General features: G+C 48.1%; 11 protein-coding genes across 11 annotated transcripts; 6 read left to right on the top strand and 5 right to left on the bottom strand.

The window, feature by feature from the left end:
- Positions 1 to 47: 47 nt before the first annotated feature.
- Positions 48 to 1,996, bottom strand: PEX2_052460 (FGGY-family carbohydrate kinase; the record flags this gene model as incomplete). The annotated part of the gene is made up of 3 exons (XM_016742520.1): positions 48 to 1,112; positions 1,169 to 1,729; positions 1,784 to 1,996. 3 exons carry the CDS (start codon positions 1,994 to 1,996, stop codon positions 48 to 50), a joined length of 1,839 nt encoding a protein of 612 aa, XP_016601031.1.
- A 664-nt stretch (positions 1,997 to 2,660) lies between these two features.
- On the top strand, positions 2,661 to 3,281 carry PEX2_052450 (uncharacterized protein; the record flags this gene model as incomplete). Its single annotated transcript, XM_016742519.1, has 2 exons — positions 2,661 to 3,166; positions 3,221 to 3,281. The coding sequence occupies 2 exons, from the start codon at positions 2,661 to 2,663 to the stop codon at positions 3,279 to 3,281; spliced, it is 567 nt and encodes a 188-aa protein (XP_016601030.1).
- A 604-nt stretch (positions 3,282 to 3,885) lies between these two features.
- Positions 3,886 to 5,618, top strand: PEX2_052440 (F-box domain protein; the record flags this gene model as incomplete). The annotated part of the gene is made up of 2 exons (XM_016742518.1): positions 3,886 to 4,714; positions 4,777 to 5,618. The coding sequence occupies 2 exons, from the start codon at positions 3,886 to 3,888 to the stop codon at positions 5,616 to 5,618; spliced, it is 1,671 nt and encodes a 556-aa protein (XP_016601029.1).
- A 433-nt stretch (positions 5,619 to 6,051) lies between these two features.
- On the bottom strand, positions 6,052 to 7,756 carry ptpA (uncharacterized protein; the record flags this gene model as incomplete). The annotated part of the gene is made up of 2 exons (XM_016742517.1): positions 6,052 to 6,795; positions 6,848 to 7,756. 2 exons carry the CDS (start codon positions 7,754 to 7,756, stop codon positions 6,052 to 6,054), a joined length of 1,653 nt encoding a protein of 550 aa, XP_016601028.1.
- A 2,115-nt stretch (positions 7,757 to 9,871) lies between these two features.
- Positions 9,872 to 10,352, bottom strand: PEX2_052420 (cytochrome c oxidase assembly protein COX16; the record flags this gene model as incomplete). The annotated part of the gene is made up of 2 exons (XM_016742516.1): positions 9,872 to 9,952; positions 10,029 to 10,352. 2 exons carry the CDS (start codon positions 10,350 to 10,352, stop codon positions 9,872 to 9,874), a joined length of 405 nt encoding a protein of 134 aa, XP_016601027.1.
- Positions 10,353 to 10,829: 477 nt separating this feature from the next.
- nic96 (linker nucleoporin NIC96) lies at positions 10,830 to 14,242 on the top strand (the record flags this gene model as incomplete). Its single annotated transcript, XM_016742515.1, has 5 exons — positions 10,830 to 11,281; positions 11,357 to 12,023; positions 12,079 to 13,060; positions 13,126 to 13,856; positions 13,916 to 14,242. 5 exons carry the CDS (start codon positions 10,830 to 10,832, stop codon positions 14,240 to 14,242), a joined length of 3,159 nt encoding a protein of 1,052 aa, XP_016601026.1.
- Positions 14,243 to 14,707: 465 nt separating this feature from the next.
- Positions 14,708 to 16,534, top strand: PEX2_052400 (RibD family protein; the record flags this gene model as incomplete). The annotated part of the gene is made up of 1 exon (XM_016742514.1): positions 14,708 to 16,534. One exon carries the CDS (start codon positions 14,708 to 14,710, stop codon positions 16,532 to 16,534), a length of 1,827 nt encoding a protein of 608 aa, XP_016601025.1.
- Positions 16,535 to 16,891: 357 nt separating this feature from the next.
- Positions 16,892 to 18,633, top strand: PEX2_052390 (RCC1 domain-containing protein; the record flags this gene model as incomplete). The annotated part of the gene is made up of 2 exons (XM_016742513.1): positions 16,892 to 17,755; positions 17,809 to 18,633. 2 exons carry the CDS (start codon positions 16,892 to 16,894, stop codon positions 18,631 to 18,633), a joined length of 1,689 nt encoding a protein of 562 aa, XP_016601024.1.
- A 336-nt stretch (positions 18,634 to 18,969) lies between these two features.
- On the bottom strand, positions 18,970 to 19,938 carry PEX2_052380 (Chromosome segregation in meiosis protein 3; the record flags this gene model as incomplete). Its single annotated transcript, XM_016742512.1, has 3 exons — positions 18,970 to 19,467; positions 19,535 to 19,613; positions 19,709 to 19,938. 3 exons carry the CDS (start codon positions 19,936 to 19,938, stop codon positions 18,970 to 18,972), a joined length of 807 nt encoding a protein of 268 aa, XP_016601023.1.
- Positions 19,939 to 20,292: 354 nt separating this feature from the next.
- PEX2_052370 (putative NADH-ubiquinone oxidoreductase 21 kDa subunit) lies at positions 20,293 to 21,119 on the top strand (the record flags this gene model as incomplete). The annotated part of the gene is made up of 5 exons (XM_016742511.1): positions 20,293 to 20,352; positions 20,438 to 20,454; positions 20,508 to 20,713; positions 20,786 to 20,988; positions 21,045 to 21,119. 5 exons carry the CDS (start codon positions 20,293 to 20,295, stop codon positions 21,117 to 21,119), a joined length of 561 nt encoding a protein of 186 aa, XP_016601022.1.
- A 286-nt stretch (positions 21,120 to 21,405) lies between these two features.
- On the bottom strand, positions 21,406 to 22,192 carry PEX2_052360 (nucleoside deaminase; the record flags this gene model as incomplete). The annotated part of the gene is made up of 5 exons (XM_016742510.1): positions 21,406 to 21,488; positions 21,544 to 21,641; positions 21,701 to 21,909; positions 21,961 to 22,065; positions 22,118 to 22,192. 5 exons carry the CDS (start codon positions 22,190 to 22,192, stop codon positions 21,406 to 21,408), a joined length of 570 nt encoding a protein of 189 aa, XP_016601021.1.
- Positions 22,193 to 22,294: the final 102 nt, after the last annotated feature.

The following is a 22,294-nucleotide window of genomic DNA, read 5'->3' as shown; positions in this document are numbered from 1 at the left end:
TTTGGGTGATTGAAGAAAAGGGATATCGTCGTGATCGTCATGTGAAATTAGGTAGACTTGGACTTCCAGGCCCCCACGGCGTCATCCACCATCCCACGGTATTTCTGTTGCTTGAAGCACTGTTCCAAAAAGACCTCATATTTAACACTGAGCAAGGCTTTCTCGTTGTTATCTTCTGTCGGCAACACCTTTTTGCCAGGCTTGCTCATCCGATCCATGATATTCCATAGATCTTCGGTTTTGCCCTGTGAATCAGCGCTGGCAGCCTTGGCGCCGAGCATAGCAGCACCGTGGCATACCGCAGCATGAATGTATCGAGGAATCAGCACAGGCATGTCGCAGGCAGATGCAACGAGGTTGACCAGGATGTCATTCTGGCATTGTGAGCCTGACATAAACACCGAGGTGATGCGGTGGCCTGCCTTGTTCATTGTCTCTACAATCTGCTTAGTTTGTAGCGCAATGAACTCCATGGTGGCGTAGTAGTAAATGGCAAGACCATCCACAGATTTGTCGCTAGTTAGGCCAAAGATGGATCCAGTCATGTTGGGATCGGCAATGGGAGAGCGGTTGCCCCATAGATCACCATAGAAAAAAAAGTGGCGTCCGAGATAAGATATAGATGGGGCTCCTTGGCCATGTGCCATCTCTTTGAGATGCTCGTTCAGATATTCGTAGATGTTGGCATGGGATGATTCGGCAATTGAAGTAGCCTGGTTGAATGCTGGGTGAGTCTCAATTACATGCTTGAGCAATTCCCCCGTCGCAGATTGCCCGCCCTCGGCCATCCAGTATCCGGGGAGGATGGTATCCCGATAGGGACCCCAGACACCATCAACAAAAACCGGGTCTGGTGACATGGCAAGGTGACATGTCGAGGTTCCTGCGACAGCCGCAAGGCGAGAGAAGGCCTCTGATCTATCAAGTCCGGGAACATCTGCGCTAGTTTGACCTGCGTCCAGATCGACCTTGGATCCGACGGTACCGATCCAGCCAGCGTAGGCGTCGATCACACCACTGCCAATGGCAATACCAACCGGCAGGCCTAGTTCGGCGGCAGCCTTGTCGCAGAGAGTCCCAACCAATTCACCGGCACTCAAATAATTACCATTCTGTGCGGTAACAAAGGTCAGTCAACTGCGTCATTGTCAATTGGGGAAAGGCTCACCACCCCGTCGACTCCGCCCATGCGCTTGAAGTTATCTTCGGTCAGGTCACCCAGACCGATGTCCTGCAAAAAGTCTTTTTGCCATCCTTTGACGCTCCCATCGACACCAACAGGCACATATCCTTGCTTGCAGACCACACTGCAGAAACTTCGCTTTTCATTTCCCGTAGCAATGTGCGTAAGGGCATCCGCCAGATCATAGAACTTGCATTTGTCAAAGAGCTCCTTGGGCATGTGATTCTTGAGCCAAAGAACCTTCGGGATCTCCATCTCAATAGACATCTTTCCGCCGACATAACGGAGCAGGTTGTGGTTGGTAGCATTGATCTGTGCGGCTTCCTCGACTGGACGGTGATCGAGCCACAAGATCACGTTGCGGTCCGAATCGAAGTTCGGACCCGTTACAGAGATCGGCTCGTCGGTGTCATTGGAGAAAACTGACAAGGAGCAGGTGGCATCAAACCCGATACCTCGAACCGTGTCAGGGTTAACATTGTGCTGGCTGATAGCGCGTTGAACGGCGACACAAATGCAATGCCAGATGTCAGAGGAAGATTGTTCCTAGAGGCTAGGTAAGACTGATTTGGCACACAAATCGCTTGCAGATTTACCTACATAGTAACCGTGCTCTGGTTGCCAAAGACCAATATTTTCCGAGGCCAACCCCACAATATCACCTTTAGCGTCAATGATACAGGCACGGGCACTGCCAGTTCCGACATCAATGCCAATATAGTGGTCAACATGAACTGCCAAATCCTCCCGAGGGTCACTGGATGCTTTCCGGGAGCTCTGATGGGAGGCACGATGGTAGGGCAGTGAGGCCATGTTGCCGTTGGGGGAGCTCTTTACTTTTGAATTGATAGTTGTGGAGCTATAGATTGCTACTGATCATAGATTAGCGAGTCACAAAACACACAATACAGGCTGGTCGAAGTAGACTTGCTGTTAATATCTGTATATATATTGAGCTTGAAGGGCAGATGTATTGAATTAAGAGAATTGAAAGTGAAGTGTGTGTAGAAGAGAATCAGGTACAAAGTATGACAGCATTTAATTTGCCCCAGCCCTGACGGAGCAGTGCTAGCCGGTACCTTCGAGGTACTTTGAGAGTACTTGATTGATACTTGGTATGCCGCCCAATTTTGGGTAGAAGTGGATGTACCTCTTACGTACCTTACAAGTACTTCCATAAGTACAAAGTATATAGATGATGTATACTCGTTTTCTATGTTATAGATGTTATAGATGTTATAGATGTTATAGATGTTATAGATGCTATATATATAATATATATTATATGGTTTATCCAATTCACCCAAGTATCATATGTAAGTATAATAACTGTAAGTTACATACATACCCCCGTAATGTATGTATTATGTATGTAATCGTGGGGGACCTCGGGAGCTCAGACCAACTTTCCTCTCCAAAAAGGTTGACATCTCAGCTTAGTCTCCTCGTGACTATAACCTTGGAATTCTCCATCGCCATGCGGTTCCTATCCACCATTTTCGGTGCTGTATCGCTCCTAATCTCTGTCACAAATGCCTCCCTCTCGACCGACATCCTATATTGGCCCTTGGGATCGCCACAGCCGTCTGTCCTCGCGCGCATCTCCTACGACCCAGCTTCATTGAAATCGGACGTGATCTCATATAACCCCCCAAATGATGACCAGAGCGATAATCTGGTGCGCGTTGGTCTCTATACTTCAACCCCCACAAATAAAAAGCAATGGGTTGGCAGTCTCGTGTCATTGTCCTCTTTAACGGCTAGTGAGCAACCAACACTTCGCCTTCACCTCGGTCCAACCAACGAAGTCTACACTGTCTCCCTGTCTGCATCGTCTACCAATGCTCAGGGCTCAACATCTGGCCCTCGAATTGATCTCGTCTCAAATGAATCCGGGACGCAGCCTCACCTGAACAGGCCAGTGGTTGTCGGGCCGGATGGTCAAAACCCAGAGCAACCCGAAGAAAAGTCTCTTTTCCAAAAGTAGGTTGCAGATGGGCGTGTGTCATTTATTTCGTGTGCTAATTGAAAATTTAGGTACTGGTGGGTTCTTCTGATCATCACTTTCATCAGCATGTCCGGAGGTGGCGGAGAATGACATTGATCTTCGACTTTTCATCACATTACCTATATCGAAATAATACTTTGTTGGAAATATGCTCTGTGTTCCATGACTCTCTCTTGAATATGCCTGGTGTATTTGCGTGGACATACAATGCCAGCTAGAAGTCCATCCAAGGCAACCTATCCGGCTACGAGTCTGTTTTACAAAGACCACTTTTGGCTGGAATAAACCAAGTCTAGGAATTGGTATATATTCTTTGTATATACCATCCGTAGTTGGCGTACCTGTAGGAATGTATATATATATATACCACTAGTACCTTGGTATAGCGAACAAGGCGGAGAGCAACGACAAATCATCACCTTGGGCAGAAGTATGAACTTCAGGTAAAAACAGTGCCAAAGCTGAAATTGCTGATGATACCTTGAAATATTCGATTGTGTTGTTTTTCTTGTCTTTCTTGTCTTCCCCCTCCTAACCACTTTCTCTCTTTCTGCCTAGTCCATCACAAAAATCAGCGCTGCTACCTAGACCCACGAGGCAGCAAAAAGTCTGTGCACTGTGCTAGCCTTCACAAAGTTCTATAATTCTATGCGAAGCCCCCATATTAATTCTGGCATAGATTTTCACATCAAATATGCTACTTCAACTTCCCACAGAGCTGATACAGCTAGTTCTTCGGAACTGTGACACATCGGCCTACTTCCAGGCAGCCTTTTCAAGCCGCAGGCTTCATGAGATCGCTTCCAGCAGCCGAGAAGTCATCATTCACCAGCTACATAATACTCCTGGTTGGAACGACGGCATTGATGCTCATCAGACTAAGCATCTGTTTGACGAGTTAATGAGGCGGTCTTATGAACAATTAGATGGCGCAGAACATTACGCCAACCCCACCTATGAGTATCAAACTCGAGTGATTGACTACCATGCATCGACGATTGAGGCATTCGAAGATGGGATTCGAGCACTGCTTGTCTTCAAGGGCCACAGTACTGTCCATTTGGTTGACATGGGTGATGGGGATCGAACTGAAGTCCAATTGAAATCCCCAGGACAGGATATCGGGAAGGTCGAGATCATCCAAACTGCCTTTGATGGAAACCACGGAGTCTACGTACTGCACCGATTCAAACCGTTCCTAGATCAAAAGCTGGATACAGACCATCCATTTGTTAAACACGCCCTAGAGTCTCGCCTCAACGGGAGTATTCACCTGGCCTACCATCACTTGAATCCCCGGGCAAACACCATTCGAATGTATGACTTTCCCGAATACGGAGACTATAGGCCACTGGCTTTGTCCGTTGCCAACGGCAAATTTGCAATATCATGGCAAAACATGCTCGACCCCTTTGATCACGACGTCGTTCTTTATACCCAGCTCTACGATGACGAAGACGAAGACGAAGACGAAGATGATTCGAGCGAAGGTGTTGCGGAAGAAGGCAAGGGAGACAATCCCTGTAAAATTATTCGTTCGTTTCATCATTCTTCCAGTACTGGAATTGGTTTCTGACATCTCTAGATGCCACTTTTGAGGCTTACATTTTGACAAGCTCCAACGATCAAGACCTAGATGTCCATTCTTCTCGGAGAATAGGCCCCGCGACGAAGTTAGCATTTAATGATCGAGGCTTTCAGTTGCTCTACCACTACCGAGCTCAAAACATCTACGGTTCCTTTCAGAGACTTGATCGCCTCCCTCGCCCTCCAGGTGAGCCCAAGCCGCATGTTCATAAGAATGCATGCACCGTGCAGTTTTCGCCTTTCCTGTCGCTTCAATTCTCAATTGGAATACCATTCTTCGGTACCCATAAGCTCGGCAATATAAACCAAGGAGAACAGTGTCATTGGCAGTACCTCGCGTTCGGCATTGCCACCCATCGCGTTGAAAAATGGACTGTGGCATGCCTCCTGAAGTCTGAGTCATATACTGGTCCGCGGTGTACCCATGTTTTGAATCTTGACCGCGGAAGGCGTTTCGACAGCTGGCAGATCATGGCGCAGCTTGGTGGATTCCGGGAAGTAACCACTTCACATGGATCCCCGGTGGCAACTTCACGTCGCGGAACTCGTGTTGCTGTCGCTAACTGGAAAACCCTCTACGTCTGGGCACTGAATCCGTCGGAATTGATCGAAGACAATGACACCGGCTTTTATCCACCGTCATGGGAATCCTCTACAGGTGCCGTCGAGTTGCGACCAGTCATCCTCCAGTTAGAGGCGGTTTGCTCTCAGTTGCATTTCACCGAAAAGGAAGACGAGCTAGTTGCGATTACTGATCGCGGAGTAATGTTCCTGAATATCGGTTATAGTGGACAATGCAAACAGCCCGTCAAGAGCCGGGGGCGTGACAATATTATGTAACGAATTCGACGAGGAGCTCGGAAGATCCGAAGTTTTACTAAACTCCTGTTGCTCAGAGTGTGGTGAAAGTTATGAGCTTGGCTGCTCAATAGCAAAGGCGCAGCTGCGGTTATGAGCCTTCTCCAAAGTCATGGGCTATAACTGAGATAGAGCAATTCTTTGAATCTCATGAGGCCAGGATGCTACCATTGTCTCTTACAAGTCTACGCAATAACACCCGAGAAAATTAGCTGTGTCCATTTTTTTCCCTATCCCCAAAGCAAACCGAAACACCATAAAATGCAAAACCACTAGCTGTATGACATTGTACATAGATCAAAAGAAAACCATGGCCCTGAGAATAATACAAGGCCAGAAAGGGGTATCCCAGGTTCGTCATCATAGCAAGAGAAAAGAAAAGAAAAGGAAGAAGAGCCTAGTCCGGAGATTTGTTTTAATTCATCTCAGAAGCGAGCCATTCGAGCACGCTCTCATAGCAGAGTGCATATTGACTCAGGTTCTGTACCATGCTCGGTCTTTGTCTCCGGAAATCTTCAACCGTCTTTGCAATCAGGTCAAGATCGAAATCCCCCATCCACTCGGAAGATTCGATAGGGTTTTGATCCAGGCCTCCACCACCGGCAGCCTGCGCACGTTGCCGTTTCAACATATCCAAGACACTATCGACAGTGCAGAAGGTCCCCGTACGCCCACAGCCCGCACTGCAATGCACTAGCACTGGCCGCTGGCCCTTTGGTTCTGCTTGCTGGCTACTAAAGCTGGAGTTGCCGGTGGCACGAATAACCTTGTTACATTGTTCAATCAGATGGAGAAGATGAGTAGGCTGTGACGTTGTCCCGAAATCAGGCCAGTAGGGATATTGGAGCTGGGTGATATCCCGAAGCGGCTCGAAGGGGAATGACGTATGGCAGATACTGAAGTTTCGCACGGTGATGACAGGATTTTCATTTGTGCCATCAGTTCGTTCGGTCGATGCCTTAGGACTTCCAACCGTGGGATCGATAGGTCCGCCCTTGGATTCGATATAGATGTGCTTTTCCGAATAGGCCTTAACCTCGAATGGTCCATATTTTCCAGACTCCCAGTATCGGTGACATTTTACCTGTCCTCGCTCAACCTCTGCCGTGAGAGAAACGAGAAGTCTAACGTCTTGCTCCCACACCACACGCCAAAAGTCCTGCCTATTGTGAGTAACATAACAATAAGCATTACGAGGGAGATTCACTCACATCAAATGTATCAGGAACGGGAGCCTGAGTGGCAATGTATTTCCGATTGGTAAGCTCGGCGGAGATATGATTCGCATTCACATAATCACAGGCCCCAGACGGGATTCCCTCGAGTCGGACGCGGGAATGATCGAATGGGTAAATATCATTGTAACGATTCTTCGTGCCTTTTTCTATCCCCGCAACGCGATATTTCTTGGCGCTAGCATTGGTGTCAGCCGAAGGCCCTTCATATGTCAAAGCCTGTTTCATGCGCTCCAATTCTGTTTTCTCCAATGCCAGGAACTTGTTCGAGACAATATGCCCTTGGTCCTTGATATCAGAAGCCCCTCGCAACCAGGAAGGGAGTTGAAGTCGCTTCGCTTCGGTCAATTGATGGGGCTGTTTTAGAGGAATTTGTCCCACGCCTCCGAGGAGATCCATGTTCTGTCGAATATTTCCAAAGAATGGATTGACGGCAGAGGATGATTCTGGTAGGGCGCAACCCCCCACGACAGGAGCAACAGATTGCAGATCGATTCTCATAGGAGAGGGACGTTTAGAGGATGGTCCGGTCGTCTGCGTTTGTGGTTGCTGAATCAAATGTGGAAATCGATTCGAGAAACCTCGAAATCCGTTTTGTAAGATCAATCCATCTCCCTTCCAGTCTTCGGCCTGGAATTTATTGAGAAGGTTCAGAAGAGGTGCTGCATCCTTCAAATCTGCTGCGGCAGAATCGTAGACAATGATCACATCACACTTTCTCCAACGAGCGAAATTCTGTTTGTCGGCGTCGTCCGTGAACGTACCCTCTAATTTCTGGGTGTCAAATGATCGACGCTTAAGTAGGGTAGTGGGGATGCATAAATTGAGTGATCCTTTGATATTGGCCTGTCTGAAATGAGCAAATGGGCGAACATCAAATAGCATGGTGTTGGACTGTGATGATTCAAGAAGTTCGGCGCAGCGTTCGGCTGATACCCAGGGAAATGAAGCGGAAGTGGCTCCTGAAGAAGCAATATTAGCATCTTATATATTTTGTGGGAGATAGATAGTGGAACGCATGAGGAATTTATAGGATCAAAGACAGAATGAAAGAAAAAATAGAATAAATCCTAGAGTGGCCATGTCATACCTTGTGGAGTGGGCGCTAAGTTCTTGCCGGCTGGAAGCCTCAGTTCGCTGGGCTGCGTGAATGAGAAATTTCCCAGCGGATGTGAAGGCGATGGCTTTGAGTACAAATTCGTCTGGGAAGAGGAAGATCCATGCAATGCGGATTCTCGGCGTATGCGGTTGGTTTCAGGCTCGGTTTTTAATAGATTCTTCAATCCCGCTGATACTGATTCTTGGGAAAAAACTGGTAATTTTGGACTTGGCAGAGGTTGTGGATGGGGTAATGTGCCCCAGTTCTTTTGCATGGATAGCCCTGGGTTGGAAGTCTGTTGATTGTTTGGGTTTTGCACAGCCATGCCAAAATAATTAGGACTTGATCTTTCTGTAAAAGCCGCGCTCGACATCATGCCCGTGGTTGATGGGGACATGGTAGACTGAAAGGACTGTGTGACAGCACTGTCATGATGACCACCTTGAGCACTTTGTACCCAAGGTGAGGAGGGTGAGCGTCCTGGGCCTGTCATGGCAGGCAGGCTTCCACGACTCCTGTTCCTGGTCTGTCGAGTCACGGTCAGCTCAAGACTTCCCTGACAATGACACCCGCAGTTGTGTATCAGATAATTACAAGCGGCCTCGCAAGATGTTCAGACTGACAAGTGCTTCCAAGCTCTCAAACCAAGATATCGGGGTCTTCGAAGACCTAGGACGGTGGCAGAATCGCTGGTCATAAATGGCATCCAATACCCAAGGGTGAAAACAATGTTATCTCTCAAATAATAGGGTCGAAGGGAAGCGGTAAGTAAAACTTCAGAAGGAAGGACCTCAAGATATACGCAACTGACGTAGCGAGAGACAAAGAGGGGCAACAAGAAGCGAATAGACCAGGGTCCAGCCAGAGAAGAAAACCAGTGGCCAATGGAATGAAAAATGCCAAATAGTGGGGGATGAATAGGTCTGGAAACAGAGAGAGGGCATATGTGTTATTGCATGATTAATAATCGCCCGGAACTAGCCCTGGGAGCCCTGTGTTGAGGGAAAATAGGTGAAGAAGAAAATTGGGGGCTTCGAGAAGAAAAGGTATGACGTTGTTGTGTGGGGGATCACGGGTTCACATCAGTTCTGACGTAGGTATTTTATTTTATATTATATTTACCACATAAATATCATAGTATATATATACGTAGGGTTATATAGCTATAATATAGATGAATATAATATAGTACATGCATCCTTAAAAATAAACAATTCATACGCGGTATACGCATATATCTACAAGCGTACATATGTACATACATAGTGGTCAAACACAGAGAAGTCTCCAAGCGGCTAGGCCCCGAGGCTATATCTGGCTGACTAAGCATTGAACGAGGATCTCCCCTTCCAACCTTGGAAGGTTTTATACGATAGATCAATAGATCAATATTTACATCAATGAATTCAGAATTGAATTATGGACTTGTCTTTATGTTGTAGGTCAATATTAACAGTGACTTCATCCCAGTTCCCGGTTAGTTGGTTCCACTCATGCAGGTTTCACGTCAATATGACAAGCAAAAAGAGGAGGCGACAGACTCGAGAGGGGGTAGAAATATCCGTGGATATCTTTCCCCAATTTCACAGTCAATGGCTCAGCACATAGGATCTGGGAAGTGGAAACATTGCACATTGTATACAACTTTCGAGAGGCTGAGAAAGTGAGCGAGACCAATTCAAATGCCTACCTAAGTAGGGATATTGGTGCAGAGCATACGTTGTATGTGAAGGCCAGCCAGATAATTGAATGGATGCCCCTCCCCGATCTCCTCCTTTATCCCCACACAGTAATGTACGGCAATGGAGCCTAGCGATGAGCTCATACGTTAGGTGAGGTCATGAGGAAAACGTGTTTTTGTCGTGTTCGAGGATGCCAGAGTAATATTTGAATTCAAAGTGTTACAGCCTTCCATCCGGTTCACCTTTGAATCGCTCTACTCGCTTCTGCTCCCATTGGTCGAGGTCTTTGGCCATGAGTCTCTGTAAGCGTGCACAATAATCAGCATTCAGCTCAAATTTCAGGCAAGAAAACCAGGATCAATTAAACAACACATACGTAGTACTCCTCTTTTTCGTCGCCTACAATCCTCCTCCGCGGATTGCGTTTAATTCCCTCTTCCCCGTCAGGACCCTTGAGTCCGAGGTCAAATGCTTCATCTTGACTGAGCTGCTTGACTTTGCGGTCATACCGCTCATATCGCAAAGCAGCAGCAGGCGTCAATGCAAACGACCCAGCTACAATAACGGCCATAAATGGGAGTCCGAAGAGAATGAAAGGGTGTCGAGCCAGTCGCGCCCGGTAAAATGCACCGAGCCGTTCACCGAGGGATGATGATTCCGTAGCTGCCCGACGAAAGGTTTTGGATTGAAACACAGGCATATTTGCGACTCAATCTATTGAACGCTATTATTGATTGAAGGACTGAATGGGAGGTTCATTAGACACAGTGGTTCCGGGTCATTGAGAAACAAAGGAACAATAGGACATCGGTCAATCGGTCAATAGATGATCCGGAATACCGGGTTGAATTGTTTAGACGGAGCTTTCCAAACAGCCTGTTCAATTGTCTATTGACACTTATTGACTCTTAATCGCCGGGCTATTTTTTATCGATATAAAGGCAGAGCTCTGTTGGAGCTCCGTTCTTTGCTATCCGAAGCTCGAGAAAAATCACTGTCATTCTTTGCCGTTACAGAGCTCTTGGTGTGCGCAATCCAGTTTTCTTGCCCTTTGATCAGCATCTGTTTACTTGATCGCCAGCTCAAAGTGAACTAATTTGAAGAATAGTTTCGCTGCAACTGTACTGTACATTCCTTTTTCTTTTTTTTTCAAAGCTTTCGAACCTACCAGCACTTCATGGCTTCCAACACTGGTTCTCTCTTCGGAGGGGGTGGTCTTGGAGCCTCAGCAACCCCACAGTCGAACAGCCTCTTTGGCGCAAACAATTCGACGGCGAGCCCTTTCGCAAATTTTTCTGCCACAGGCGCACAAGGCGCGCAAACATCGTCTCTGTTCGGAGGCCAATCTCAGGCCCAGCAACAGCCTGCTCAAGCCCCGACCTTGGGCCAGACCCAACAAGCTAGCAACCAGCAGACCCAGGGACAACCTGCCAGTCAATCAACACAACCTGCGTTTTTCAACAGCCTATTAGAGCGTGGGAAAAAGAGACCATTGTCATCGGTTATTCAAAACAACAACTTCGAAGATGTGCCTAGTCTCCAATTAGGCCTGGATGATATTCGAAGGAAGGCGCGAGAGCTAGGCTCCGCGGGACAAAAGGATACCCCAAACGGCAAGAACAGCAAAGCGTGAGTCTTATCCCCACCACCTTGTCACACTTGTTTTGTTATTGACCTTGGCTAACTTTGCCATATTATCAATAGTCATTATCTTCTTGCAGCTTCTGGAATATCTCCGGGACAAGCATTACGCGACCTCAAGTCCATGGATCCCCAGGCATCTCTGGCAGCCCCGGCGAGGGAACTGGACCACTTCGACCCAGACAATCAAAGATTTTTGCGGAATATCCAGCAACGTGGCCGACAGGTCATGATCGCAGAGGGTCTCACCAGAGCTCAGCGGGACTTCGATGCTTTTCTAGAGGAGAAGGTGGACATGGATTGGGAAGACCAACGTCAAAAAATATTCCACCACTTCGGGCTATCGCAGAAAGACGCTACTGGCGCTGGAGGGTTAAAATCTACCACCAGGGGTGCATTTGGACGGTCAGCAAGACAGTCTAAGCAAACCGGAGCTGCCCCAGTCAACGGACCCTCGGCCGCATCCCGCAGAAGCGTATTCGGGCGTTCCGGCCTCGAGAAGTCGGTGATTGGCACACCTGGGGCCGGCTTGGCAAGCCGTCAAATATTTGAAGACCCAGCAGAGCGAAATGAAGGAACTGCGGCCCACTCGCCTGATCTCAGATTCCAAAGGGAGAAGATGGGCCACTACGCCGAGAAGGTTCAACAGTTGAACCTCGCCAGGCTTCAAGGAAAATGCTATCCAGTACTCGACGAGTTTTCCTATGTTGAAATACAAGCCGGTGGTGATGTAAGTTTCAAAACCTCCCGCGACATGGATGTTCGTGCAGCTAATCATTTTTCAGGTACCTCGGCAACTCTTCAATGCATACCAAGCCTTGATAAGAATTGTCCACGAGAAGCCAAACATCATGAACCCATCGGAGCCCGGAGCAGTGAAGGAGCGACAGTATGCCGAAGATTACCTTGAAGAATCTTCCAAATCTCTCAAAGCAATCGAACTTAAGAAGCAAATTCTCGAAGGCTCCAGGGGATTCCTTGAGAGCACATTCTTCGATGAAGTTGAAACCGCCATTGCTAAAAACCCCCGAGAAGCACAATTGGGAGGAATTCCGACCGTGATCAACAAGATTCGCGCCTACATCCGTCTTCAAGCCGCGAGGAAGGATCTGGCACCCGACGGCACCGAGCTTCAAATGGTGAACCAAGACTACTGCTGGATTCTTATTTTCTACCTTCTTCGATGTGGTTTCGTGACTGAGGCAGCTGAATATGTGAGTCGAGACAGCGGGTTCCGGTCTTTAGATCACAAATTTGTGACCTACATGACAACCTACGCACAGAGCAGGAGACTGCCCCGGGACTTGCAGCAAAAGATCAACGGCGAGTTTCAGCAACGCTCACGGAACGCACCTGAGAATACAGTCGATCCTTACCGAATGGCATGTTACAAGATCATTGGTCGCTGTGATCTCTCGCGTCGTCGCTTGGATGGCGTGAAGCAGACCGTCGAGGACTGGATGTGGCTACAATTTAGCCTTGCTAGAGAGGACGATCGTGCCGAAGAGGTTGCAGGGGACGTCTTCGGCCTGGAGGATATTCAGACCGACATCCAGGAGATTGGCCAACGGGTCTTCACCAAGGGCAACGAAGGACCCGGTGGCTATGGAACTTACTTCCTGCTGCAGATATTGGGAGGAATGTTTGAGCAGGCTGTGCATTATCTCGGCACCTATGCTCCAGTCACTGCCGTTCATTTTGCCATCGCCCTGTCCTATTATGGCCTTTTGCGCGTGTCCGACTTTTACACTTCTGGTGAAGAAATTCGTAAGCCTTATCTTCTGCCATGATATTATGATCTTGCTAACATTGAATTTTCTCGCTTTACGCAGTCTCCTTCACAGTCAAGCAATATCCCCAGATCAATTTCGGATATCTCTTGACCCAATACACCCGAGAATTCCGCACTGGATTTGTTGAAGCTGCCATCGATTACTTCACACTGATCTGCCTTAATGCAGATCTTCCAGGTGCTCTGGGCAAGTCCCAGGCATCAGTCTGCCACGAGGCCTTGCGAGAGTTCATTTTAGAGACCAGGGACTTTGCCAAATTGCTTGGCGATATTCGGGCGGACGGTACTCGCCTCAAGGGGGCTATTGAGCAACGTCTCGATTTGATCAAATTGGTCGACCAGCAAGAATTCTTGAAGACTATTACGGTTCAAGCCGCTGCCGTGGCGGATGATAAGGGATTGATCACGGATGCCGTGCTTCTGTACCACTTGGCAGAGAACTATGACCGTGTCATTGACATTATTAACCGTGCATTGTCAGATGCGATCGCGGTTGAGCTAGGCGGTGCCATGCCGAAACTGCAACCCCTGCGCCCAAGGGTCGACCAAAATCAAGATCTGCCAGAGGCAGTGGAAGCTGGAAGCAGCCTCAGTTTGACTGCCGTGGATGATCCAGGCGTGCTTGCCAAGAACATGATCAGTCTTTACGATTCGGACATAATGTATTATGGACAAATCCGACAAGTCAACCGTGATGCTTGTGGGTTGTTGCTGCGTATGATGGAAGCAAAGACCCAGGTTGAGGCCGGCAGATGGGCGCCAGCTCTTGATGTAAGTGTCTCTAACCTGTCGCTTTTCTCTCATGATTGGAGTACTAATTAACGTAACAGGCCATCAATGCTTTGAATATTCTCCCTTTGCAAGCACAGGGCTCCGTGTCGTACATTCGAAGCACAGCCCAAGCTTTCTCGTCTTTACCACCCATCATCTCACGCAATGTCGGGCCTGTCATCATGTGGAGCATCACATGTATTGGCTATGAGCGCCAAAAGCGTACCTTCGGAATGTACGACAGTGAAGTGCGCCAGGGATTGGCGGATACTTTGCTTGTCATGGCTAAGGATCTTATGGTGTTCTCGGGAATGGTCAAGTACAAATTGCCGCCACGAGTCTATGAGACTCTGGCTCGTGCTGGGGCGGATATCGGGGCATATTAGATGTGATTTGAGATTTCGAGATATTGAGATACTTTTTTGTGCTTCATTGTCTCTGATAATATGATCGAAGAGAATGCAGTGGTCAATCTTTCTAATGATTTCTATTTGGTTTCTAACTAGTTACAATCTGTGGTTCATGTTCCCCTGGTAGGTCGTAGCTTTGGGATTTTGATATTTTGATATACATTTGTACTATATATGTAGCCAGTTACATGCGGAGTAAATGTACATCTATGTAAGTAACCAACTATAACTACCTAGGTATACCCGTGGACCTCAGAACATGGTCGACATGTCCGGGCCATCATGCTTCCGCCCCACTAAATTCTTCCCGAGGCTCCTTCTCCAACACTTGGCTCTGTATATATCTGTGTCTATCTGGGGCTACTCCCCACAGAAATGGCCATTTCATCGCCATAGCTGGGAATACAGAGCTATACCTGTATTCTCCCACGCTTCCCCAGGATGGACTATGCCTCCAACGCGTCTGTCTCGAGCTTAGAGGCTTCTGACAGCGAGGCAGGATCCCCGCACAATGGAGTTCCTGTGCGGACGAAAGAAGTCTTGGAAACAGACCAAGAGATCGAACGGGCCTGTGATATACGAGACGCAATGGGCGAAGACCAGCCTGAAACCGCAACCCCGATCAATCTATCCGGTGCCCTTGATAAGCAAGCGTTGCACGGTGACGAGAACACGCCAACACAGCGCAGTGCGACTACCGGAGACACTCACAGTAGCGCACCAACGAGTCAAGGTGTAAAGGCTACCCCCAGCCTTTTCAACAATCCACCGAACCTAGCGCGCATCCGCAAAGTCCTATTCGAGTGCAAGGACCCGATAGAAATCAGTGTCGAAGAGTTTGAAACATACTGGCCTTTTATTGATAATGTATGGGTCAAACAAAGATCAAATGCGAGCAAAGAGGGCCATTGCACCACCGACTATTACATGTGCCGTTTACGACGTCCAACACACCGCACATCTGAAACTCGCCCCTTACCAGAGGGCAAGCGCCCTCGCAAAAAGCGAGTCCGAGAGGGAGGTATCTGTAACTTTCAAATCAAGGTTGTCCGGTTCGAAGGCGCATATTCGACCGTCACTATCGCGAGAACGCCGGGAAGTTGCAGCATCCACTCACATGACCTTGACTACATCGACCGAGTGAAACGGAACTCGGGATTAATGGAGTACGCGCGCAAAGAATCTGTGAAGGGATATCTCCCTTCTTCCATCTATACCAAATTTCAAGAAGAACCAGACAAGCTTGGGGAGGCCGGAGGGCGGTTCTTCACGGTGACGGACGTCCGCAACATCTCCGCCAAGTGGCGTATACAAAATCCAGAGGTGAATCTGGTTGCCCACGAGGGCTACGAATATCAAAAGGGCCATGGTATTGTTAAAACTCAAAGCACCGATGGTGTCAACGAGGTGTCCTCCCAAACAAAACCAACTTTGATCTCGTCAGCTTTGCCCCCGGACACACTATCATTCCCTCAATTTTCGCTAGACTTCTTACATCCTTATCTTCCCAATCCCTCGGAGCGCCGGGAGTTCCCCCATGTTACATTGTCATACGCATCGTCAATGGACTCCAAGATCTCTCTTCAACCAGGGATGCAGACGGTATTGTCTGGACCGGAGGCCAAATTGATGACCCATTACCTTCGCTCCCGGCATGATGCCATTCTTGTTGGAGTAGGGACTGTTCTTGCCGATAATCCAGGTCTGAACTGCCGTCTGGAAGGGGCCGGTGGATTTGGAGGGCTGGGGAGAATGTGGCAACCACGGCCAGTGATCATTGATCCTATGGGCCGATGGCCTGTTCATCCCGAATGCCGAATGTTACGTACTGCCGTTGAAGGAAAAGGCAAAGCTCCATGGGTTGTGTTATCTCCAGGGGCTCAAATCAACCCCCAGACACTAGTGATGCTCAAAGGCTACGGTGGAGATTTCCTCCGCATTGTAGAATACAATCAACACTGGCGATTACGCTGGGAAGCCGTCTTTCGTGCCTTGGCATCCGAAGGCATTAAGAGTGTCATGATTGAGGGTGGTGGTACGGTCCTGAGTGAATTGTTGAATCCAGAGTATACAAGCTTCATTGATTCGATTATTGTGACGGTTGCGCCCACCTACCTTGGCCGCGGTGGAGTGAATGTCAGCCCTGACTCGAAACAAGATCAGGAGGGTACACCCAATGCTGCATTGAATCCTCGAGATGTTAAATGGATGCCATTGGGTCAAAATGTGATTATGTGTGGCAAGATTCGTGAAGAAACAGCCCATTGACGTCTTTTTTCTATTCCAAAGGGGATAATTTCATAATTTCATAATTTCATTCAATGATGTTCTATTCAATTTATAGATAGAAATAATAATAAATCATTTAAGAACATATTCACGCGTAATAAGGAACTAATAACGCGTAACATCAATGGATTTAAATGAATCAGCCCATTAAAGGTGGCTGGGTGAGAGAATGTGCCCAGGTGCTATTGTTTTGGCTTATGTTTTGGCTTGGCGTCTTTTTTTTTTTACCCTTTTACATACCTTTTCCCTTTTGTTCTTTCAATCTCAGCTTCAAACATTCCCACCCCCTGTTCTTTCTCATTCTTTGCTATTTCTAATAGCTCAATTTAAGGCAAAATGCCCCCTAAGAAGAACACGTCCAAGTCGGTCGAGGCTTCGGCGGAGACGGTAAAGAGAAGTACTCGAGTACGTACCAGCACCAGACAGGCTCTTGTGACGAAGACCGAACAGCCATTGAAAGAATCTACGAAGCCTGCAAAGTCAGCTCCAAAGTCAGCTCCAAAGTCAACCCCAAAGCCAGATGCAAAGCCGGCCGCAAAGTCCACCAAGAAGTCCACCAAGAAGCCAACTGCAACCTCTACCAAGTCAACTGAGAAGCCAAGTAAAATGACAACATCTACCAAGTCGACCTCTACTACGAAGAAGCGCAAAGCTGATGAGGATGAGGAGAAACCTCGCGAAATCAAAAGATCTCGTATCGCGCAACCTCGTCAGCCAAAGCCAAAGGCCAAAGTTGTCATCAATGAGGCCCCGAAGACCAAGCTGAATGTATTTGTCTGTGGTGAGGGTAGCTCTGGTGAGCTAGGTTTGGGCACAGCCAAGAATGTTATCGATGTGAAGCGCCCACGTTTGAACAAGCTTCTGTCTGCCGAAGAGGTCGGAGTTGTACAGGTTGCTGTCGGTGGCATGCACTGTCTGGCTCTAACCCATGACAACAAAATATTCTCCTGGGGCGTGAATGACCAGGGTGCGCTCGGAAGAGAAACCGAATGGGACGGTGGATACAAGGACATTGAAAATGACAGCGATTCCGATTCAGATGATGAAGACAGCGGATTGAACCCCCGGGAGTCTATTCCCACTGCTATCCCTGCCACCGCTTTCCCCGAAGGCACTGTCTTCGTTGAAGTCGCCGCCGCCGATAGCGCAAGCTTTGCCCTGACCGATGATGGTCTGGTCTATGGCTGGGGCACTTTCAGAGTAAGATGGTCTGACTACTTTGGATCGGTCTATTTTGCTAACAACCATTCTAGAGCAACGATGGAATCCTCGGATTTGACGCGTCTTCTCACGTTCAAACGACCCCAACTTTGATCTCGTCTTTGAAGAAGATCACACACCTGACTTGTGGAGCCAATCACGTTCTTGCCCTGAACGACCAAGGTCGCGTCTTCTCGTGGGGCTCAGGACAACAGAATCAGCTCGGTCGCCGGATCGTGGAGCGCAACAGGTTGAATGGTCTTCAGCCTCGAGAGTTCGGTCTTCCCAAGAACATTGTCCACATCGGGAGTGGTTCGTACCACTCATTTGCTGTTCACACCACTGGCAACGTCTATGCCTGGGGATTGAATAGCTTCGGTGCAACGGCCCTCCGCGAGGGTGCCGGTGACGACGAAGCTGCTATCGTACATCCCACCCTTGTCGAATCACTTTCTAACAGAGATATTTCCCAAATCTGCGGTGGCGCTCATCACTCGGTTGCCATTGCTGGTGATGGTGAATGCTTGGTTTGGGGTCGTCTCGACGGTTTCCAGAGCGGCCTGAAGATCGATACACTTTCCGATGACGCCGTCATCAAGGATGAGCGTGATCGCCCCCGCATCCTGATCGCACCAACTCCCGTCCCTGGCATCAAGGCCAAGGTTGTGGCGGCTGCCTCGGATCATTCTCTCGCTATCGATGCCGATGGCCGTGCATGGTCATGGGGTTTCTCGGCTACATACCAAACTGGACAAGGTACACAGGATGACATCGAGGTAGCTACTGTTATCGACAACACTGCTACTCGTGGAAAGAAATTGAACTGGGCGGGTGCTGGCGGTCAGTTCTCTGTGTTCACAGAGCCTGCCAGCGTGTGAGGTCAATACCATTGACCTATCCTTCCTTCATTGTAACATCTAATGTGTCTTTTTCTGCCTTCTACGTGTTGTCTCGTTTCCAGGGCAGTACATGAAGAGTTGCTTTGCAATCTCCGGTTATTCCGCTCAGTTAGCATGCTATTTGAAATTAATTCCTTTTCTTCAATGTGATCCAATGTGTCATTTCTAGTAATTCTACGTTTATAGACTCATTCGATGTCCAGTTGTTTAATCCTTGGCTGAGCCATGCATACTTATGGTCTGGCAGCAATCAGCGTTAAACATATTCCATCGCTGTCATTAAAATTTATTGTACATGGTAAGATGTCTTCACAACTACATCCCAAGCTCCTTCATCGCTTCATATTCAGCATCATAGTCGTCATTATCGTCGTTTGGTGCCCTTGAAGATGAGGCACGCATGTCGGGGGTGAAATCAATCATGGGCTCATCCTGTTCTCTGAGAAGATCCTCCAAATCATCATCCTCGGGCTCAGGGTAGCTAATTCTAGGGCGTGCGCTCTCGTGTGGGTCTGGAATAAACAGGTCTTGGTCCGCAGCCCCTTGCTGGTCCTCAGTAAACGCGGCTGGGCTATGATTGGAATCTGCAGGGTTCTTGAGGAAGTCGCGATTTTCGAGCTCTTCTCTTGTAGGTCCGGAGCTATTGAAAAGTCTCGGCTTCTCCTCGTCTATCCATTCTCGTCGCATGGACTGAATGCGTTTTGAGTGTCCCAGTTTCTCAATCATTGCTAGACCGTCTGCGAATTTTGCGCGTGGAAATAGATCATCAAGCCATAGCTGGTAAAAGTTGAGCAAGCGTGCGGCGTCCTTGAACTATAACAAACCCAAGTCAGTTACACTAGGCATACCTTGAGTATGTTGGATAGACAATATAACCAACCTCTTGTCCTTTCCCCTTGAATTTTAGCTTCTGTCTGGCAGTATGGCGCAGTTTGGGTATGCCCGGTTGTGAGAGTAAACTAGCCTATTCATCAGCATTGTTATAGCTCCAGGTTGTCTCCCAAAACAAAATGAGGTATTTCATTCAAGAAGCAAGGTAGCACGTGAGACTCACCGGCCCTCATCTAGTTTGGCCACAGGTTGTCGTTTCTTTGCGACTTTGACTTCTTCATCAAGACCCAAACCAAGTGCGGAATCCCCTGTCCCAGAGGCCTTGGTGCTGTTGGTATTGGGGGCATTGTTATCTGGGATAATCTCATCCAAACCAATGTCATAATCAAAAAGATCATTCAAATCACCCGCTGTCGGTGAGCTTCCGCGCTCTGAAACGTTCGCGTTCGCCATAGTTCCAATCGCGCGCAGATACTGTTTTAGGTACAACTGTACCAAGGTGTCGATTTGAGAGGATCAGATAAGTGGATGGGTTAATGAAAAAAAGAAGAAGAAGAAGAAGAAGAAGGTGGCACCTAGATTGGAGTAATTCAACTTTCGTGTATGAGAAGCCACTATCTTGGGATCCCAATCAATCAGATGCGGCCTTGACGCGTGACGCGAGTGGTCTGTTACCTGCGCTCTGATTGGCTGTCGGGCCTCTTGTCCGCCTTAATTGTGCTAAGCCATATTTGGTTAGCTTCGTCCTCTCCCTCCAACTCCCAGAACTTCAACCTCGAATGCTTGCACATCCACACTTCAAGCAACATGGCGACCGATACCAAAGCAGCCATTGTGCCCTCTAAGCGGGCTAGCACTGACTACCCGGTATGATTGATCTATGACCCGGGGCTGCTATTTTGCCATCTCCGATTGCTCGTTCGCGTACGTCTCTTGCTAACATATCCCACAGTTGATTGATTCCGACCCGTACGCTTTACCCCGGATTCTAAGATTTTGTCACAAGCTCACATCTTTTTCAGGCATTTGAAACGGGTTTTCGGATATGCCCGGCCTTCCGACTGGGCCGTGGCTGGCGGCATGGCCTCGGCTGCTCCTATCTCGTTCTGGATCATGGAGAGAGCAAGTCCGTCGCATGTAGGCCGTGGTGGTTTTGCTCCCGTTATGCGACTCGCGACAGCTGTTGGTCTGCTTGGTGGTCTTCATGTTCTCTATCAGCGATCCTGCCGTAAGCCATATTCCTCCACCTGAACCCTCGCTCACTTTTTGTGGATGACATCTTAACCTCACACCTTCACAGAGCGCTTTTATGGCTTCACTGAGAATGCTAGAGAGGTCGAAATGGACACTCGTGAGATGGTCGACAAAGTTAAGAAGGGCGAGCCTCTGTATGGTAAATCCCAAATGTCGCCTTATCTACAAGGCATGGCAGCCCGCAACTCGCGGTACTCAGAACTTTTCATCCATGTCGTCCCATGGTTCAACTTTGTCAACCATGATCAGGTAAGTCCACCATTCAATGCAATTTGACGGGATGATATTGATTCATTTTGTATCAGCATGGCGTGGACACTGCCAAATACTACCAGCAGGCCGAACAGGAATTGGAGGCAGAGCGCACTGGCTCTTCATGAATATACACCATCAACTAGAAAGGAAAAAAAAGAATGATGGGCAGCCTTTCCGTTCAGTATTGCAGATTTGTACACATATCCGATTTTGTGTGTGTTTTTGGGGGCGCAATTGATATTCACAATACAGATTCCCGTTCTGATCAACCTTCACGCTTTTCATATCTATATGGAGATGCCCTTTGGAATTAATAATTCCCCATTCGTATCAAAATCAAATGTAATCCAGCCCTGAAGGTATCGCGTAGTAAATGAGGTTTGAAGACATCCCGAATCGGAGTCTTGCGGCCTACCAGGTTGGTGGCGCTGCTTCGTTCCCGTCTTCGAATCTAGTGTTCAACTCCCGATTCTTTTTCGGCCTGGGGTTAGGAGCTGGGATGTAATCAGTAGGTGATCGAGATTGGGGTTTGTGTGTCCTAGGTCCTACCTTTTTCGTTCTCCTGTATATAGAAACGACGGAGCAACATGATTGCGTCTTCCTTAAACAGCCCACCGTACACAGGGTATGATGGGTCAATTGAGGAGCTGTAGCTGATTATTAGCCTTGCACGATCGGTTGCCGGCGTTTCTTGGGATATACTGACTCGGAGTGTAATGAAAGAACACCTCCAGTACCTCCAAATCGATCATTGGCGCACCCAAAGTACACACTGCGAATACGGTACTGCTTCAGCGCGGAAGCACACATCACACATGGTTCAACCGTAACGTAGAGATCAGTAGCTTGCAATGCTGACCTAGGGTAGCTTTGGAGCATCTCTGCAATCGCTATAAACTCGGCATGTTTCGTTCCCTAGGGCATATTAGCGGTTTCTATGCATTGAGATTTTTCAGAGTCACCCACATTCATAGATCTGTTTGTGTCGTTCATGCCAGACCCCACAATTTGATCGTTGTGCACCAGGACACAACCAACGGGAGTTTCACCTGACTGAAGAGCCTTCTCACCCTGGTATCTGAATGAGCATGTTTCGATTCCCCGGGATCAAGAAGTTTTGTACCATCAACAAGGCTTGTTTCATGAAATGCCCATGTCTCGAATCCTCCGCCACAACAGAGTCACCATTGAGCTCCATAGCCAATTAGAAATGCCTCTTATCTGTAAATGTTAGATTTATTTGACCTGAATCCAATGACTGGTGAAGTATCTCATAGTTATGAGGAAGTGAAGGAGTTAG

This window comes from Penicillium expansum (genome assembly GCF_000769745.1).
Source record: "Penicillium expansum strain MD-8 chromosome Unknown contig172, whole genome shotgun sequence".
Taxonomy (NCBI): domain Eukaryota; kingdom Fungi; phylum Ascomycota; class Eurotiomycetes; order Eurotiales; family Aspergillaceae; genus Penicillium; species Penicillium expansum.
Note: the sequence above shows the minus strand (reverse complement) of the source record. Positions and strands in the feature narration are given on the sequence as shown.